At 39.7% G+C, this 20,552-nt stretch overlaps 1 protein-coding gene across 4 annotated transcripts in view; it reads left to right on the top strand.

Moving 5' to 3' along the window:
• LOC134352539 (intermembrane lipid transfer protein VPS13B-like) overlaps positions 1-20,552 on the top strand; it is a 1,085,891-nt gene that overhangs the window by 300,271 nt on the left and 765,068 nt on the right. For all 4 annotated transcript variants that reach the window (XM_063059809.1, XM_063059800.1, XM_063059806.1 and 1 more), the window contains exon 17: positions 3,587-3,771. In XM_063059809.1, the coding sequence (XP_062915879.1) occupies positions 3,587-3,771 (185 nt within the window). The remainder of the gene's footprint in view (positions 1-3,586; positions 3,772-20,552) is intronic.

Below are 20,552 nucleotides of genomic sequence, written 5' to 3'. Positions count from 1 at the left end.
CCAATGAATCAAAACTACTTACCTGTACCAAATAGTATGTTTTAGTCGGTTCCAGAGGGAAGTATTTTAAGTCTTGATTTTTATTAAAGCAGCTTAATTGTTTTGATCAGTGATATTTCCAGTTTGTTTCTGCTAGGAGGAGGAAGAACTATAGAGGGAGACCTGTCAGTCGTCCTACTTCTGTATTTACATTGGACTTTGTCCAAGTTTTGTTTTAATGAGATGCTTGATCTGCTAGTTGTATCGAGATTTATTTTCCCCAAGAGGACAGAGTTTGACCTAATTTTTATAGACCTAATCCTGGAGAACATACACATGTTTTGCCGAGTGCTCTGGAGTTATTTGTTCTTCAGTACTTAGTGGATCTGGAAGCCAAACTGAGAGAATGCTATCTTAAGTCAACAATATGATTTAAAAAGTAACAATAAAATATGTTAATGTTGCAAAAATCTGAAATGATGCTCAGTTTTCAGAATAAGTATTTTAATCTTTTACTCACAACCTCACACCCTCCTGCAATATTTAACCCCAACTTTCAGCATTCCTCCTGACCTTCAGCCAAAAAAAATGATACTTATAGTGTATTATTGTTAAATATGTTTTGCATGCATTAGCCAAGTATGCTTGTAATTGAGTTCCTTAGACAGCAAGTGTCAAAGGATATTCCATCTAGTTATTTCTGGTTGGCTCCATCTTTTCCACCTTGACTCTATAAATTGTTATTGCCACACTATGAATAGAATTGGAATCTGCGTTTTTTTAGCATGCAGTTGAGATGAAGATCTAGGCAATAAATTGCTTGATGTAAGCTTTCCAGTCTCCTCGTCAAACACCGAAAATGAGTCTTGACTTGCCTTTCAATATCACCTATATTTGGAACCAAGGAAAATTTCAGTATTCTTTGCTGAATATATATCACATCATATCATTGTGGATGTTTGAAAATACAATCCCAATTGAAAGGTATGTGTATATATTATATCAGCGGTCCCCAACCATCGGGCTGCAAGGCATGCGTTACCGGGCCGCGAGGAAACGATATGATTTGGCGATATGAGTCAGCTGCACCTTTCCTCATTCCCTGTCACGCCCACTGTTGAGCTTGAACGCATACGAGGTCATTACCCGCGCGTCATCCATGTCAGCGCGGGAAGAAGATCAACTCCTTGAACTTGCAAATGATGGCGGGCTGAAAAGTATGTTTGACGTAACATCTCTGCCGGCATTCCGGATCAAAGTCAAGGCTAAATATCCTGAGATAGTCAGGAAAGCACTGAAAACGTTGCTTCCATTTCCAACATATCTCTGCAATGAATGCAACGAAAATTAAATTGTGGAATAGACTGGACATAAGGAACCCAGTATCGCTGTCTCCCATCACCCCTCGATAGGACCGTCTTGTTGCAGGAAAACAAGTATTCAGCCCAGGGCTCCCACTGATTCAGCGATATTGGTGTGTTGCAATGATTTTATATGTTCATACGAGGAAAATATGCGCTGTGTGTTTAATAGCCAAACGTTACTTAAAATGTTATGATGCTATTATAAGTGACTTATATAACCATATAACAATTACGGCATGGAAACAGGCCATCTCGGCCCTTCTAGTCCGTGCCGAACGCTACTCTCACCTCATCCCACCGACCTGCACTCAGCCCATAACCCTCCATTCCTTTCCTGTCCATATACCTATCCAATTTAACTTTAAGTGATAATACCGAACCTGCCTCTACCACTTCTACTGGAAGTTCCTTCAACACTTCAAGCTCCCCTGATAATTGACTTATCACTATATTCATGCGAGGAAAATATGCGCTGTGTGTTTAATATTAAATTCATTAGAGAAACCATTTTAGAAACGATTTGTATAAAAATCGGCGCATACACACATACGCAAGTTACGCGTGCGCACTGATGCCCGTGCAAGGCTTCATGGTTATTGTAGTCTTTCTCGGGGTAAACACAAAGTATTTGACTACTGCTCTTGTACGTTGGCAACCCTACCCCGCCCCCCCTGGTCGGCCAGTCCGCAGTGCGAAAAAGGTTGGGGACCCCTGTATTATATAAAGACAGATCTATCTGTGGATAGAACTTAATTTATAGAGTTAGTGATATGAATTCAAAAATCATTTTATGAAGGTTTTATTTGGTGTTTAATAGTTGAAAATTGACTTAATCTGGAGCCAAATGTGGTGATTTTGTGTGATTTCTAGGCAAGTATTGCCATGAGTTACATATGTATCTCTGATGTAGTGTCTTCAGTTGTACTGATATAGTCTCAATCATTGCTCTTTCTATTACTTCAAACTTTGACCCACTTGTAAATGTTTCTTTTTCCAATATTGCTATGTCTTCTCATGTCTCCACCCCCCACCCCACATTATTTTCCTCGTTGGAAAACTCTTCAGCCAACAAAGTTGAGTTGCTGCTCCTCATTTGAAACCATGTTTTTGTGATGGCTACCATGTTACACTCCCACAGGTCTCTCTACTCAGCACTTTTAAATTCTTTGAATTAAGTTAAAATAATTAGCTACTCACAAATCATCTACCTTTATCTCCAGTGTCTCATGGGTTAATATAAAAGCACCTATCTTCTGTATCCAGTTTTGCCTTTGAGTTTGTTGTCATTTGAGTGCACGTATTCACAGAAGAAGAAATAATTGTAGCAGCATCACATGTACATACCATTAGATAGAAATTTCATAAGAGGAGAATAAATTATACAGAATTATAAAAAAGAAATCGTAACTGCTATAGAGTTCCCTCCTTCCTTTCTAGGTAGTTTAAGTCCTCTGGGAAACCCCTGGTAATCAGATTTTGGCTCAGAGATGCAACCTTTTTGGTTGCTTGAAGCACCTCTCCTTCTTCCTGCTTCATTCCTCCTGCTGATTTGCACAGATCTCCTGCTTCTGGATGACTACTTGGGTACATAGCCCAGGTAGTCATCCAGAATTTCCATTCATGAGATCTAGTTCTTTAATCTATTTCTATACTGTCTGTAATCTCATACAAAGCCTTACCCTTTCTCATAGTTGTATCATTTATTCTCTCCTTGTTAATACCCCTTCCTGCAGCTGCTCCATGAAATCCTTTACCTTGGGAGATAATATACAACCTTGGGATCATGTTTCTGTCCACAGAAATGTGTATATACCCCTATTTAATGAATCCTGTCCTGCCATTCTACTCCCAGACCATACTGTTGTCATGGACATGTCATTACAGTGTCATGGACTTTGGCTGTTTTGAGCAACTGTCACCCCCTTCTGTATTTGGAGGTGAATATGATGCACTCATTGAAGGGGGCGAAAGGAGGTTCCTACACAATTTGCCTGTCCTCCTGGTCTGCCTAGTATTCACCCTGGAAAGGTTCAATCTCTGGAATGTGGTATCCAGGTAAATGTATTGTGATAATGCTAGATAAGATCCTCCATCCAGATCTTGAGCTTAAGTGAAGTGGAAGGAGGCTTATATGGAGAAAAAAAATACTGTCACATATTTGTTGTGTCCAAAAGCCTGATTTTGTTCTCTAAAATGTTACAAATTCACTATAAATTTGCAGCTTTTTCTTTTTTTTGTAACAGGATGAAACGACCATTTGTTACAACATCTGAATATATTTTTGAGTTACCCAGTCTGACTGTACAAGCTACAAGGGCCCAGACTTTGCTGCTGCAAACAATTTTACAGAGTTGGACACATAATCCTGGAGGATCAGTGTCATTACCAGTAGATGAAGCTTTAATGAAGGACATCTTCAGACCTTCAGGTATGTTAATTCTATGATGTTTTATCTGGAGCACTGCTAAAATTTGTATCTCTTAACTTAGAATCCACAGTTTGACGTCTTAAAGAATAATTTTCTTTGCAGCCAAGTGTTGATTTAAATGCTGCACATAGTGATGTTCAGCACAGAAATAAGCACTTTGGCACATCATTTCAATGCATTTACATTAATCCCATTTGCCTTCATGAAGGCCACAATCTTTATACTTAAGGAAATGTCTGTTTAAAAGCCTTATAAATATAGGATTGTATCCAACTCCACCAAATCCTTTGGTAAAAAATTTCACATATCAAGTGTTCTCTGTGTAAAAAAAAAATCTTTCCCACCAAAACCCCTTTAAAATTCCTTTCTTTCACCTTAAATCCTAGGCTCTGTTGTTCTTGATATCTCTACCACTACTGACTATCTACTGTATCTGTGCCTCTTTTCATTTTGTCTGTCTGGTCACTCATCAGCCTGGCAGCTCCAGGAAATACAAACTCAGTGTATCTAATCTCTCCCCATAATGAATTTTCATTAATCCAGGCAACATCCTGTTGAATCCCCACTTCATTCTCTCTAGCAATCACATCCTTCTTATGTGGTGATGATCAGAACTGATTGCATTACTCCAAGTCCAGCATAAACAGGATTTTGTATTTATTTATTTATTGATTGTGATACAGTGTGGAATAGGCCCATCAGGCCTTTCGAGTCGCGTCCCCCAGCAATCCCCCAATTTAATCCTAACCTAGTCACGTGACAATTTACAATGACCAATTAACCCACCAACTGGTACGTCTTTGTACTGTTGGAGGAAACCGGAGCACTGAGACAAAGCCCACAGGGCCACAGGGAGAAGATACTAACTCCGTACAGGCAGTGATGGGAGTTAAACCCAGGTTGCTGGTATTGTAAAGTGTTATGTTAACCATTATGCTACCATGCCACCCCAAATTAAATTCAGTGCCACCACCTATGAAAGAAAACATACCATATGTACCATTTACCCATGTTGCCACTTTCTGGGAGCCATAAACATGAAGCTCTAAACACTTCTTAGTGTCCTACCATTTACTATATATGCCTGCACCCAATTTAACTTCTGAATATGCCTCACCTAATGTTAGTTGAATTAAATTCCATCTGCCAATGTTCCTTTCAATTTTCTTTGTGATCTATATATTACTGTATTCTTAGACAACTTTTCTCACTATCTACAACACCATCAACTTTTGTGGTATCCCCAAACCTACTATTTACACCCGCTGCATTCAGATTTAGATAAATGATAAAAACAGGGGCTCCAGCACCAATCCTTATGTTGCACCACTGATCACAGATTTCCAATCAGAAACACATACTATTCCCTGCCCCCAATGTCCAAACCAATTTTGGATCCAGTTAGACAGTTTACCTTGGATTGCATGTGCATTTATCATGTTCACCAGTCTAACATATGGAACCTTGTTCAATTCCTTACTGAAATCCATATAGACAATATCCACCATGCTTTTTCAGTCAATTTTCTTTCTCCCTTACCACATTATTAATTTGAATAATAAAATCTGCTTGGTTCAATAACTCTGAATTTTGTCAGAACCCTAAACCTTTTCAGCATCAAAACTTCCTTTTAGCATTACTTATGGAAATAACTTTAACAGAATAACTTTACCAGAACACCATCCCAGATATTAACAATTCTGAGTGCAAAAGGCCAGCCAGGCTCCCTTGCTCCTTCTCTTCCTTGCTGTCTTCTTCCTTCCCATCCTCTTCCTCCCACCCCTCCACTCCTCTCCTCTCCCTCCCCTCTTCTCCTCCCCTCTTTCCTTCCTTCCCCTCCCCTCCCCTCCCCTCCATTCCTCCTTCTGCTCTTCTCCTATCCTCTCCTTCCTTCCTTTCCTCCTCATCTTGTCTGTAATTTTTCATTGATTCTATTATTTCTCTTTTCTACTTCAATGCATATGCAAGAAAGTGAATCTCAAGACATATATGTACATTCTTTGGTAATAATTTTACTTCGAAACTTTTATCTCAGGCCCTCTTGCTCAGGCAACATACACGTAAATCTTTTCTGCACCGTTTTTCCAGTTTAACTACATGTTTCATATAACAAGATAACCAAAACTGTATGCAAGTGCATCAGTGACTCATACAACTGAAAAATAATGCGTCAACTCAATGTCCTGACTGATGAAGGCCAGTGTGGTAAATCCTGTGACGTCACTTGCAATAAACTATGCACTTGTACTCTTAGGTCTCTTTGTCCCATGCTGGGGAAGTTGCTTTGGGAGAGAACATTGATGTTGGTTTACTTATTTCGCTGCTGGATTTTGTGGAGACAACATTAACAATATCTCTGTAATAATCTGAGATGCTTGCTGTGGGTGGTCCATACCATTGTTGCCATGTAGACAATGAATTCTGTGTTGGATTTGAGGTCCTGATTTTTGAGCCCAATTTTCTTTGATGCCTGAAAGCTATTGTATCTAACTGAAAGGGCTAGTGAAAGGAGATTGGCATTTGTTTTTCAAATGTTGTTCAGGATGTTTTTTTTTATATAATCCTCGGTTAACAAGAACATTGAAGATATGATCTCCAAATTTGCACTTTTAAAGTTGTCTACTTAAATTTATGATTAAGTAACTGCAAATCTAAGAAAAGTCTGTTCTTTGGAAGATGTGCTGTATTCAGAAATGATTTCATGGCGATTTGGATAAAATCTGAACATGTTGCAGGAAATGTTTTTCTCCAGAAATTTTTCACCTAGGGTGGTTAGAATCTGGAATATGATGGTGGCAGATACTCTCACGACATTTAAGAAGCATCCTGATAAGTACTTTAATTGCCAGAGCATAGATTGTGACCTAAGGCAGTAAATGATATTTGTGTATGTAGTTGGACTCTGTGGGCGGCATTGACACACTGGGTTGAAGAGCCTATTTATATGTTATTCTACTTAATGCCTGCAGTCTACTCATTTTTTTATCTCATGTTTTTGAAATTGGGTAAACATTATGTCAAGAGTAATGCAAACTTTCAGTAACTGCAGATTTGTTTTGAATTTCATTTTGTAGGGAGTAAATGATTAAACTAATATTTTCTTTGAAATTTTCATAGATCTAATCAGAAGAAAGATTTTTTGTAAGTTTAGGCTTGTGCATTTGAATATGATTAAATAGACAGTTTTGTTAACAGATCTGATTTTTCATAAACCACCATTGTTACCATTATTGTTCAGGATAACTGCTTTACTTTTGTGCCATTTATTGTCTTTAGGTTTTTGTTTGAACATATTCAATCATGGCACTCAAGAACAGGAGCATTATCTTTTCTTAGGCAGTCCCTCAGGGTTAAAGATGAGTTGGCTCCATTCCACCTCATGAATTTTGACTTGGTGATGTTACCCATGTAGGATCTGTAGACTCTGCAACAGGTGAAGCAGGAGGTGCTTGGAGGTCGCATGCACCATCTTACTCTTTTGCTGGGCCTCAACATGCTTTTGATGAGGAGAATTGAAGTTCTCCATGTGAGCTCGTGTGCCCCATCTCCATTTTGAGCAGTCATTTGGTAGTGGCTCCCAAGAGTCGGTTAACATGTTTGTACAAAACAGCTTTAAAGATGTTCTTGAAGCATTTTATCTCTCATCCTTGTAATATTTTCCCATAATAGAGCTCAGAATAGTGTGTCTGTTTCAGGAGTTTGGTGTTGGATATGCAAGTGAAGTGTCCTACTCATTGTGACCTGCTTGGTGTGGTTGGAGCTTGGGTTCTTTGTGTGTTACTCTGGATTGCCACCGTCTACAGAATCTCTTGTGTTTATGGTGAGCTTTTGTTGAGGTTTTTATCAAGGCTAGAGTGTAGCAGCGTAGGGAGAGTGAAGAAGGCTTGGAAAGGAGTTTAATAATACTAAAACCGAGGATCAGTCAAAATTTCCAGTAGGTTATTTTGATCCATCAGATGTTTTAATCCATCTAATATACATTTAAGCCTGGTTTTATTTTAGTGGTTTCTTTTGTCAATTAAAAATGATGACCAAGTGCTCTGCACTTTTCAGAAATTGCCAGAAAGACATTTTGTACTATTTAATTAGAGAATATTGGTGGGTTTTGGCAGATGCTCAAAGCCTTTCTTTTTATTATTTCATTAGCTTACAGCAGTGGTTTTTTTTGTTCTAAGCCACATGCCTTCAATTTGCTGTGTATTGGGATGTTGAGAGGTGTCATTGAATTGCAGGTGCAAATGCTTTCTGTTTAATTTGGAAATTATTATGAAATAGGTCAACTATTAGTTGCACTTCAAGGTGGAGAGAAAAAAGTGAGAAGAACTGCTACCAAGTTTGAACTGAAACTCTATGCGTTACATGCAATTTACTGATCCCGCTTATCCTTGCTGACCTCTACTTGCTTTTGATTTCACAAATCTGTTAATATAAAGTTATCATTCTGGTCCTTGTGCTTACTGCTCCCTTAATCCCTCTGTTACTGGTTATTATGCATCTGCTGTTTCTGGTTCCAGTGTTGATGACTGTCCTTGTAACTGCTTTGGCACCAGTCTGTGAAATTCCTTCCTTAACTTTTCATCGACTAAGGTTTTCTCCTCTAACTTATTGTGCAATTTCTCCCAATTGCTATATAACATATTATTGCATCTCTGTAAAGCTGTTAGGTTCTTAATGCAACATGTATTTTGTGAGTGCAACACAAGTAGATAGGATGCTAAAAAGGCATATGGCATACTTGCCTTTATTAGTCGAGGCATTGAATATAAAAGTTGTGAAGTCATATTTCAGCTGTGTAACACTTTGGTTAAGCCACATTTGGAGAATTGTCTGCAGTTCTGATAGCCACATTACAGGAAGGGTGCTGAGGCTTTAGTAGATAGATGCTTTATTGATACCAAAGGAAGTTACAGTGTCACAGTAGCGTTATAAGTGCACAGATATAAATATTGGAAGAGAAGTAGAAAGAATAAAACATAAGTTACCAAAAACCATCGAACAGGAGGGGCTCATCACGCCCTGGCTGTAGGCTGACTTATGGCTGGGGGTAAGAATGACCTCACATAGCGCTCTTCGTTCAGCCAAGTTGGCATGCAGAGGGTGAGAAACATTGTCCAGAATTGCCAGGATTTTCTGTGGAGTCCTTTGTTCTACCACAGCCTTCAGTGTGTCCAGTTTGATTCAGCCTTTCTAATCAGTTTATTGAGCCTTTTGGCATCACCCCTGTTGATGCCATTGACCCAGTATTTTTTTAGTTATACTGGCTGCTTTACTGTGGCAGCAAGAAATATAAATAGAGTCCATAAAGGGATGGCTGGTTACTGTGATGTGCCGAGCTGTGTCCACAACTCTGCAGTTTCTTGTGTTCAGAGCAGTTGCCATATCAAACTATTATGTATCTGAATAGGATGCACTCTGTAACGCATTGATAAAAATTGGTAAGGTTAAATGACGACATGATAAAAAATGGTAAGGTTCAATGGGAACATGCCAAATTTCTTGAGACACCTGAGGAAAGTAGAGTTGTTAGTGAGCTTTCCTGGTCATGGCATCTGCATTGTTTAATTGGGACAGGCTATTGGTGATGGTCAGTCACGGGAACTTGAAACTCTCAACCACAGCAACATTGATATAGACGGGATATGTACCGCCTCCTTTCCTGAAGTCAATAGCTGGCATTGTTGTTTTGCTGACTCTGAGAGGAAGGTTGGTGTCATGACAATATGTTATTAAGCTCTCTGTCTCCTTCCTGTACTTCAATTCTTTGTTATTTGAGGCACAGCTCACTCCAGTGGTATGATCTGCAAGCTTGTAGATGGGGTTAGAACAGAGACTGACCACACTGTCATCAGTGTACAGAGAGTAGAGTAGGGGGCTGGGGATGCAATCTTGTGGAGTACCAGTGTTTAGAATAATCATGGTGGTTGCTGCCCGTCCTTATTGATTGTATTCTGTTCGTCAGAAACATAGAAACATAGAAGATAGGTGCAGGAGTAGGCCATTCGGCCCTTCGAGCCTGCACCGCCATTCAGTATGATCATGGCTAATCATCCAACTCAGAACCCTGTACCAGCCTTCCCTCCATACCCCCGATCCCTTTAGCCACAAGGGCCATATCTAACTCCCTCTTATACAGCCAATGAACTGGCCTCAACTGTTTCCTTCCTGTGGCAGAGAATTCCACAGGTTCACCACTCTCTGTGTGAAGAAGTTTTTCCTAATCTCGGTCCTAAAAGGCTTCCCCTTTATCCTCAAACTGTGACCCCTCGTTCTGGACTTCCCCAACATCGGGAACAATCTTCCTGCATCTAGCCTGTCCAATCCCTTTAGGATTTTATATGTTTCAATAAGATCCCCCCTCAATCTTCTAAATTCCAGAGAGTATAAGCCTAGTCGATCCAATCTTTCATCATATGAAAGTCCTGCCATCCCAGGAATCAATCTGGTAAACCTTCTTTGTACTCCCTCTAGGCAAGAATGGCTTTCCTCAGATTAGGGGACCAAAACTGCACACAATACTCCAGGTGTGATCTCACCAAGGCCTTGTACAACTGCAGTAGTACCTCCCTGCTCCTGTACTCGAATCCTCTTGCTATGAATGCCAGCATACCATTTGCCTTTTTCACCGCCTACTGTACCTGCATGCCCACTTTCAATGACTGGTGTATAATGACACCCAGGTCTCGTTGCACCTCCCCTTTTCCAAATCGGCCACCATTCCGATAATAATCTGTTTTCCTGTTTTTGCCACCAAAGTGGATAACCTCACATTTATCCACATTAAATTGCATCTGCCTTGAATTTGCCCACTCACCTAACCTATCCAAGTCACCCTGCATCCTCTTAGCATCCTCCTCCCAGCTAACACTGCCCCCAGCTTCGTGTCATCCGCAAACTTGGAAATGCTGCATTTAATTCCCTCATCTAAGTCATTAATATACATTGTAAACAACTGGGGTCCCAGCACTGAGCCTTGCGGTACCCCACTAGTCACTGACTGCCATTCTGAAAAGGTCCCGTTTATTCCCACTCTTTGCTTCCTGTCTGCCAACCAATTCTCTATCCACATCAATACCTTACCCCCAATACCGTGTGCTTTAAGCTTGCACACTAATCTCCTGTGTGGGACCTTGTCAAAAGCCTTTTGAAAATCCAAATTTACCACATCCACTGGTTCTCCTCTATCCATTCTACTAGTTACATCCTCAAAAAATTCTATGAGATTCGTCAGACATGATTTTCCTTTCTCAAATCCATGCTGACTTTGTCCGATGATTTCACCGCTTTCCAAATGTGCTGTTATCACATCTTTGATAACGGACTCTAGCATTTTCCCCACCACCGACGTTCGGCTAACCGGTCTATAATTCCCCGGTTTCTCTCTCCCTCCTTTTTTAAAAAGTGGAGTTACATTAGCCACCCTCCAATCCTCAGGAACTAGTCCAGAATCTAAAATCTAGAAAGTCAGGAAGTCAAGGATCCATGTGTAGAGGGAGGCATTGAGTCCCAGGGTCCAGAGCTTGGTGATAACTTTGCTCAGCAGTATTACATTGAAGGCTGAGTTGCAGTCAATAAAAAATGTCATAGGTATCTTTACTCTCCGGATGCTGCAGACAAGAGTGTTAGGCCAGGGAGCTGGTGTCTACTGTAGTTCTATTTTGGTGGTAGGTAAATTGCAGTGGGTTGAGGTTGCCTGGAAGGCTGGAGCTAATGCGTGCCATGATTAGCCTCTCGAAGCCCTTCATTATGGTAGGTGTCAGAGCCACTGGGCAGTAGTTGTTACGGCATGTTATCTCATTTCTGTTTGGTACTGCGATGATAGCGGTCTTCCAAAAGCAGGTGGGAATCACAGATTGAAGCAGGGAGAGGTTAAAATGTCTGCGGCTGTGCACCAGGATGTGGCCTGATTAGACAGTAGTAGCTGTAAGAAGGGTTTAGCTAACTTGCAGTCTTGTTCTGGACCAATGCAACCATGTGGCTTCTTGGTAGGAGTATTTAGAACTAAAAAAGTCATAAATAGGGATAATGGTCAGAGTCTGTTTTTCAGTGGGTGGAAGTGTCAGATACTAGAAGGATGGCTTTAAGATGAGAGGGAAAAAGTTCAAACAAGAATTCTGCGCATGTTTCTTGCACTGAGTCGATTGTCCCTGGAATGTGCTGTCGCAGAGGTGGTAGAAGCAGATACAGTAGTCGTGTTCAAGGAGCTCTTGAACTCAATAACGTGACTAATGAAGGCAATACACCATACACTTTAATAATCACCCTATCAACTTGCATAGCAACTTTGATTTCAAGTTCCTGAGTGTCAAGATCTCTGAGGATCTAATCTGGTCCCAACAGATTGATGTAATAAAGAAAGCAAGACAGCGGCTATACTTCATTACATGTTTGAAGAGATTTGGTATGTCAACGCATATTCTTAAAAACTGTGGAGAGCATTCTGACAGGCTGCATCACTGTCTCGTACGGAGGGACTATTGCACAGGACCGAAAGAAGCTGCAGAGGGTTGTAAATTTAGTCGGCTCCATCTTGGGTACTAGCTTACAAAGTACCCAGGATATCTTCAAGGAGTGGTGTTTCAGAAGGTAACGTCTATTATTAAGGACCTCCAGCACCAAGGCATGCCCTTTTTTCACTGTTACCATCAGGTAGGAGGTACAGAAGCCTGAAGGCACACTCAGAGATTCAGAAGCAGCTTCTTCCCCTCTGCCATCCGATTCCTTAATGGACAATGGACCTCACTTTTTTAATATATAGTATTTCTGTTTTTTGCTCAATTTTTAATCTATTCAATATATGTATGCTGTAATTGATTGATTTATTATTTTTTTTCTTCTATATAATGTATTACATTGAACTGCTGCTGCTAAGTTAACAAATTTCATGTCACATGCTGGTGATAATAAACAACAGGAATTCTGCAGATGCTGGAAATTCAAGCAACATACATCAAAGTTGCTGGTGAACGCAGCAGGCCAAGCAGCATCTATAGGAAGAGGCGCAGTCGACGTTTCAGGCCGAGACCCTTCGTCAGGACTAACTGAAGGAAGAGTGAGTAAGGGATTTGAAAGCTGGAGGGGGAGGGGGAGATGCATCTCCCCCTCCCCCTCCAGCTTTCAAATCCCTTACTCACTCTTCCTTCAGTTAGTCCTGACGAAGGGTCTCGGCCTGAAACGTCGACTGCGCCTCTTCCTATAGATGCTGCTTGGCCTGCTGCGTTCACCAGCAACTTTGATGTATGTTGCTGGTGATAATAAATCTGATTTTGGTTCTGATTCTGATATGGACCCCGAGATCCCGCTGTTCCTCCACAATTCGAAGAATCCTGCCACTGATCTTGTACTCTGTGTTGCAGATTAACCTTCCGAAGTGTATCCTTCACACTTTTCTAGATTGAGCTCCATCTATTACTTTTCAACTCAGCTCTGCATTCCTACCAATGACTTGTTGTAACCTACGACAACTTTCTGTGCTATCAGCAATACAACTAACCTGTGATGTTCTCTTATAAAGTTATACAGCATAGAAACAAGGCTGATTGCCCAATCTGTCCATGCTAACCAAAATGCTTACTGTTTGCCTGGGTCTGGCTTGACTCCTATCCCTTTTTCCTATTCATGTACAAACGTTTGTACTTATCCAAATGCCTTTTAGATGTCCTATATTTTTTGATTATTTAAGAGAAGATTCATTATTGTGCTTTCCAGTTTTACTTTCTGTGGTTTTCACAGAATATTCTGGACTGAATCAGACTGGCCTGGCTGCATGTACTGATTCGCCATCCACAGCTTCCCCATGCCTTTCAGATGCAATGATGGAGAGCCTATCTAATTGATAATAATGCATCCTTGATCCGAGTAGTGTGAATAAAGTGATTGGGAAGTTCTTCAACGTCACTTTTAAGGGCTCTTTATCTGAATCTTTATGGCAGTGCTAATCAAAGCATCTTAACAGACATACTTGCAAAGTAACCAATGCTGTCAGTTAAATATTACAAAAAAAATTTTAAAGTGCAAAGCAAACTGGTAAAGAAGGAATCAGTGAAACAACAATCTATTTTAGATCATCATTTGCAAAAAGAGAAAGCATAATCAATAACGTGATATGTAAGGGACCATTATGGAAGGGTGCCCATAATACTTTGGAATTTTATTTAAAAATTGAAAGTGATTTAGTTCAATCTTGAAACAAAGGTTTATTGGCCAGTGGTGTGATTTGTTGTTAGTACATTGGAAAATTGCAATAAAAGCCATGACAGTAATCCAAGTTCATGTTTAAAGAATTAGTTCAAGGTTTAAAAGTAAGATATATCTCTTTAAAATATAAAAGGTGGATCAGTTGTGTCTCTAAAGAGAAATTAAAATTACCATTTGCTCAAATATTGCCAAGCAAAGCATTAAGACTGAGAATTGGGAAGCTTTCAGAATTCATTAAAAGGAGAACCAAAGCAGTGAAATATAAAAAAAAAAGAGAGTAGATTAGTGAGATGCCTAAGAAGACTGTAGGTATTTCAATAGATTTGAAAAGAGGAAACGAGAAGCTAAAATTAACCTAGGTCCCATAGAGACTGAAAGGAGAGATTATATAGGGGATTAAAGAATTGGCAGAGGAAAGATATACTGCAGAGAAAAGATATACTGCATTTGTCTTTATAGACAGAGATAGAAAACCTAAAAATCAAGAGTGAACAGAGGACTTGAAATGTCGTAAATCTTAATATAAGTAAAACATTAGGATTGACAACATTGTTAAGATGTGAAATGTGATAAATTCCCAGGACATGGTGATTTGGATCCTTGGAGGTGACTGTGTGGATAGTGGATGTACTAATTGATTTTAAAATTCCATAGTATTTTGTAAAGTTCTTGCAGTTGGAAAGTAGTAAATGTAATCTCACTTATTAAGTAATGAGATAAAGATAAAACATGGAGCTGTAGAACAGTAAGCCTGACATCCAGTGGTGGAAAAAATTAGAATCAACATTTAAGGAAGTGGTAACTGGAAACATGGAAAATAATAAGTTTGGATCGCTTAATTACATGGGACATTGAATATAGACGAGTGGATAGACTAATTATATTGGATGTTTTTGACATAGAAGATTGGATAGAGTAAACACATAGGGCATTGAACAGATGCTGTACTCATAGAAGAGTACAGCACCATAGAAGGCCATTTGGCTCACAGTGTCTTCACCATTCACAATATCAAAATAAGTGAACTCTTTTCTGCCTGCACATGATCAATATCCTACCATTTCCTGCATATTCATGTGTCTACTTAACATCTTATAAGCCATGTCGTACCTGCATCTATCACTTACCATGGCAGCCCATTCCAGGGACCACCCTCGGTGGATCTTGCTCTGCACATCTTCCTTAAACTTGCCCCACTCACCTAAAATGCATGAAATCTAGTATTTGACATTTCTCCCATGGGAAAAAGATTCTTAATGTCTGCCATATCTGTGCCTCTCATGATCGTATGAGCTTTCATCAAGTCTGCACTCACCCCACACTTCAGAATAACAATCTAAGTTTGTCACCTCTCCTACAAAATGCTGGAGGAACTTGGCAGGCCAGGCAGCATCTCGGGAAAAGAGAAAACAGTCGGGCTGAAACCCTTCATCAGGGCTCAGCCCGAAATGTCAACTTTTTCTTAGATGCTTTCTGGCCTGCTGAGTTCCTCCAGCACTGTGTGTGTGTTGCTTGGATTTCCAGCATCTGCAGATTTTCTCTTGTTTGTGAAGAAACTGACGAATCTATTGAAGTTTTTTTGGTATGGTAATAACAAAATAAATCAAGGTGAACCAGTTATGTATTTGAACTTTTAGAAGGCTTTTGATAAGATTTTACACAAGCAATTATTAATCATATTTATTGGGGTTAATTTATTCATGTGTATTGGGATTGTTAGGAGACAGAAAGCAGACAAAAGAAGTAAATAAATCACTTCTGGGCTGGGAATCTGTGATTCATGAGGTTTCACAGCATATGGCACTAGAGTGCCGGCTGTTCACAATCTAGAGTCTAGAGTCATCGAGGTATCAGCATAGAAAGAGGATACCTTCAGCCCGGCACAACTATGCTAACCATCATTCCTATCTATGAAAATTCCATTACCTGTGTTCTTTCCATATCCGTCCATTCAAGTACCTGTCCAGATAGCACTTAAATGTTGTTACTGTTCCTGCATCCATTACCTCCCTGACTGTTCATTCCAGATACCAACTACTCTTCGTGTGAAAAATTTATCCATCAGACCTCTTTTAACCTTCTCACTCACTGTAAACTTATGCCTTGCAGTTTTAAGACACACTTGCCAAAGGAGATGAAAACTAGCTATCTGCCTTATTAACTATGCTCTCATAATTTTATATTCCTCTACCTTGTCAACTTTCAGCTTCCTTTGCTCCAAGGGTGACCCCTTGAATTTTCTCTGGTTGCTCTGGTTTCTTCCCACATCTCAAAATATTTGAGTTGGTGGGTTAACTCCATGATTAATTGCTCCTGGTGTGTCTGTGAGTAGGTCAGGTAGAATCTAGGAGAGATGATGGGATTATGGAGAGAATAAAATGGGATTAGTGTAGGATTAATGTAATTGGGTGCTTGATGACTGACATGCACTCAGTGGGCCAGATTTCTGTGCTGTGGGACCTGTTTCTGTGACTGACTGTGACATTCAGCAGGTCACCTCTTTGGAAACCAAAACAGAGTTAAGGTTGAAGATCCTTTGTCAGAACTGGAAAAGTGAGAAAACAAGTTAGTTTTAAATTACAGGAAGAGTGGAGGAGCGATGGATCAGATAAATGGAGCGATGGATTGGTTGCTCTGGTGATAAGCAGTTGATGATGCCATCGAATTGATAGTTTAATGAGAACAGTTAGAGAACAACAGAGAGAAAACAGGGTCATGTAAAAGCTTTGAGGTGCAAAGCAGACAGACCAGTTAGCACGAGTTAATATTGAATATCTTCCCAGTTCTGGTGGAGTGTCTGTGATATCTACATTGCTGCTCTTTCCCTGGATACTGCCTGACCTTTTGAATTTTGCAATGTCTTCTGTTTTTATTTCGTGAATGAAGTACTTTTGAGTTCAGAAGATCTAGAATTGATCAAAATTCTTTTGGATTGACAGGAGTTAGCTGCGACAGTCGATGTTTTTCTTGGCTAGGGTGCCTGGAATCATTGACTCAGACTATAGGGTCTGGCAATTCAGAACAGAAATGAGAGAATATTGCTTCAGCCGAAGATGCTCGTGATCGTCAATAATGTTTTGTGAGCTGCAAACAATAGCTCTAAATAGATTTTTAAATATACCTCTTTCAAATTACTCTCACTGCATTTTGCAGCATTTAAGTTCCTTCTAAGCAATGTACTTTTAAATCAACTTAATGATCTACAGATCTAATGATTTTCTAAAGGACTTGGTGGGCCAGGCAGATATAGCAGCTTGAAGTGGACGAAGGTTCATTGCCATGGTATTGAGGCAGGATGCGGGGCTCCAAACCAAATTGAAACATGGAGGGATGAGGTTTCTTCTGCCCAGCACCTTGTTGGCAAATGTGTAGTTGCTGGAGAATAAATATGAGGACTTGAGGGCAAGATTCCTGTATCGGAGGGAAATTGAGAGACTGTTGTATCCTGTGTTTGGCTGTGACTTGGCTTTCTCCCTGCATGTCAGATACAGCGATCAGACTGAAAGGCTTCTCGGTTTATAGAATGGAGTGAACTACTGATTTGGAAAAGGCAAAAGGAGAAAGTGTGTGTTTCATGATAAACTCTCAGTGGTGCTCTGATGTGCCGGTTTTGTCAAACTCATGTTCTCCTGATGTAGAAGACCTAATGGTCAAATGCCATCTGTTCTATTTACTTAGTGAGTTCTCATTCATGGTCCTGACTGCTGTTTACATACCACCAGAGGCTGACTATAATCAAGCACTCTTGATGCTGCATGAAAGAAACAGTCCCGACACATTTCACATCACTGTTGGGGACTTCAACCAGGCTTGTTTAAAGAAAACCCTGCCCAGTTACCATCAGCATATAACCTGTAGCACTAGAGATCCCAACATGCTAGACCACCATTATACTAAGATAAGGAATGCCGTCTGTTCCATGTCCAGACCGCATTTTGGAAAATCAGATCATTTGCTGTCCTCCTCCTGCCTGCATATAAGCAGAGGCTAAAGAGCAAAGCTCCAGAGATTCAGACAACAAAGAGGTGGTCACAGGAGGCAGAGGAGCAGCTTTGGGATTGCTTCAAGTCAATGGATTGGGCCATGTTCAAGGATTGATCAGGGAGATCTAAATGAATAGACCATGTTAGTAATGGACTTTATTAAAATAGCTGAAGATGATTATGTCCCCACGGAATCATTCAGAGTTTTCCCTTAGCAGGGTGAACCCACCAAAAGCAACTGGCCCATATGGGGTACCTGGCCAAATCCTAAGAGCTGCTTGAAGCTGATTAACTGGCTGGTGCATTTACTGAGATCTTTAACCTCTCACATTGGCAGTGTGTGGTATCCACCTGCTTCAAGCAAGCATCAGTTATTCTGGTGCCCAGGAAGAGCGTGGTGATCCGCCTCAGTGAATATCACCCAGTAGCAATTATATCCACAGTGATGAAGTGTTTTGAGAGGTTGATGATGAAACATATTGATTGCTGGCTGAGAAGTAACTTGGATCTGCTTCAATTTGCCTACCGCAGCAGCAGGTCCACAGCAGATGCCATCTCATTTGCTCTTCACTCAACCCTGAAACATCTGGACAGCAGATGTGCATATGTCAGAATGCTGTTTATCAGTTACAGGTCAGCACTCAATGCCATCATCCCCTCAAAACTAATCAATAAGCTCTAAGACCTTGGCCTCAATATCTCTTTGTGCAATTGGATCCTCGATTTCCTATAAAAAGTCATTGATACGTCATGGGTAAAGCCCTCCCAACCATTGAGCACATCTACAAACTTTGTACATGAAACGCTGTTGCAGGAGAGCATCATCCATCATCAGGGACCCCCAACACCCAGGATGTATTCGCTTTTTGCTACTGCCATCAGGAAAGAGGTGCATCCCATAAGTACCATCACTTTGATATGTCTTGTCATCTTTCCAACTCATTTTAGCTTGTTCACCTACTGATCAATGAGATTTGCCTTTCATGAAGGACTAATTTCAAAACAAGAACCAATCTGAATAGCGCTTTTTTTGGTGAAATATTAGTAGGCATGATAATCTGTCTTCTCTTTTACACATCAGTATATATTCTGATGGCATTAGCACGCTGCCAACTCCTACTCATCACTTGAACTTACCTGGTTAAGATGTGAGTGCCCAATCTTGCTGCCCTAAGGCAACCTGTAATCCGACAATGAATCCCTGAGTATTGGTAGGATCTTGAGAAACCTTGAAGAATACTCATGAAAGTCGTTGACAGCTGGTGAAACCCAGTCCCTATCCTTTGCTGGCTGATAAAGCATGGGTTTTTAAATAGCTTTGAATGCCTCTAACATGCAGGGACATTTCGAAAAGTAGCAAAAATTAAAATGAAGAAATGATAATTGAAGCACTCAATTACAACATTTAATAGCACTTTAAAATATTTAAACCAGTAAATAAATTTCATAAAATTAAGAAAAAACACATCAGCTTTTGGTTTGGTACTGCACAGCCTTACAATATCCATTGAAATCAGCGTGCAAGAGAACTTGGTTTTGAGTCTAGGTAAAGGATGGGAAACTTTGTAAATCAAGAAAAAAAAACTAAAACATTTTGAATCTGATGTTAACTAAAAAATTGAATGTAATTTTGTACAACTTAGTAATGGTATAAGCTTTAAAACATAAATGTGATCCTGTGAGTCAGCACTGGTTTTTAAAAAGTTCCAAATAATATTTAAACCTACAACCTTCCCCTTTGAACATAATAACCTTTGGCAAATGTAAGATTATATATAGACCTACAAAACATTGATGTTTCCTATCCCAGATGTGTAGCCATTGCTCAAATGATTACAACACAAATTCATTTCTCAAAATTCCTTATTTTTAAATTTTATTTAATCTAATAAACCTTTTATACATCTTCCATTGGTCACTTCCACTCTGCTGACACGTTAGTAATTTCAGTAAAACTCACTGGTATTAGAATGAAACTTACCCATCTTGAACGTTAAAACTCTAGAGTCCTGGACTTATTGGGAGAAAACACAGTGCCAATTACAGCACTGGTAGCAATTTCTCTGACAGCAGTCATGGCAGCACATATTTCAATTATAGCCTGTAATATAATGAATACATACAGGTTAAAGTAATCACTGTTCCCTGCTTTTAGGGGTGTGAGGCTTGGTTAGATAATTTAGCTTCATTGAGTTTTATTTAAATGAGATAAAACTCTACATTTTGGGCTATGAGATATATTGTATAATTGTGTTAGTCAAACAAATACAATACATCACATATGTGATCAGTATATCAGTACATTGCCATTATATTATCATGTATTATCCTTCGAAAAAAGTTTACTTCTGTAAAACCAGGTGATTGAAGCAATGCAGTTGTTTTTATACATTAATTACATTTTCAGAGTTTTGATTCAGTTATGGTCATATCAGCACACCATGATACAATTCTCTCAACATTGATTACATGTATGACTATCAATCAACAATGAATTAAATCTGTGATTGCCCATTGAATTTTATGCATTTAAATACTGAAACTTTGTTTTGCCTTTTACAATTCACCAGCTATTCACCATCAAATCTAGCATCATTGCTTTTC

This window comes from Mobula hypostoma, chromosome 1 (genome assembly GCF_963921235.1).
Source record: "Mobula hypostoma chromosome 1, sMobHyp1.1, whole genome shotgun sequence".
NCBI lineage: Eukaryota > Metazoa > Chordata > Chondrichthyes > Myliobatiformes > Myliobatidae > Mobula > Mobula hypostoma.
The sequence above is the reverse complement of the archived record's forward strand: the minus strand, read 5'-3'. Positions and strand labels throughout refer to the sequence as shown.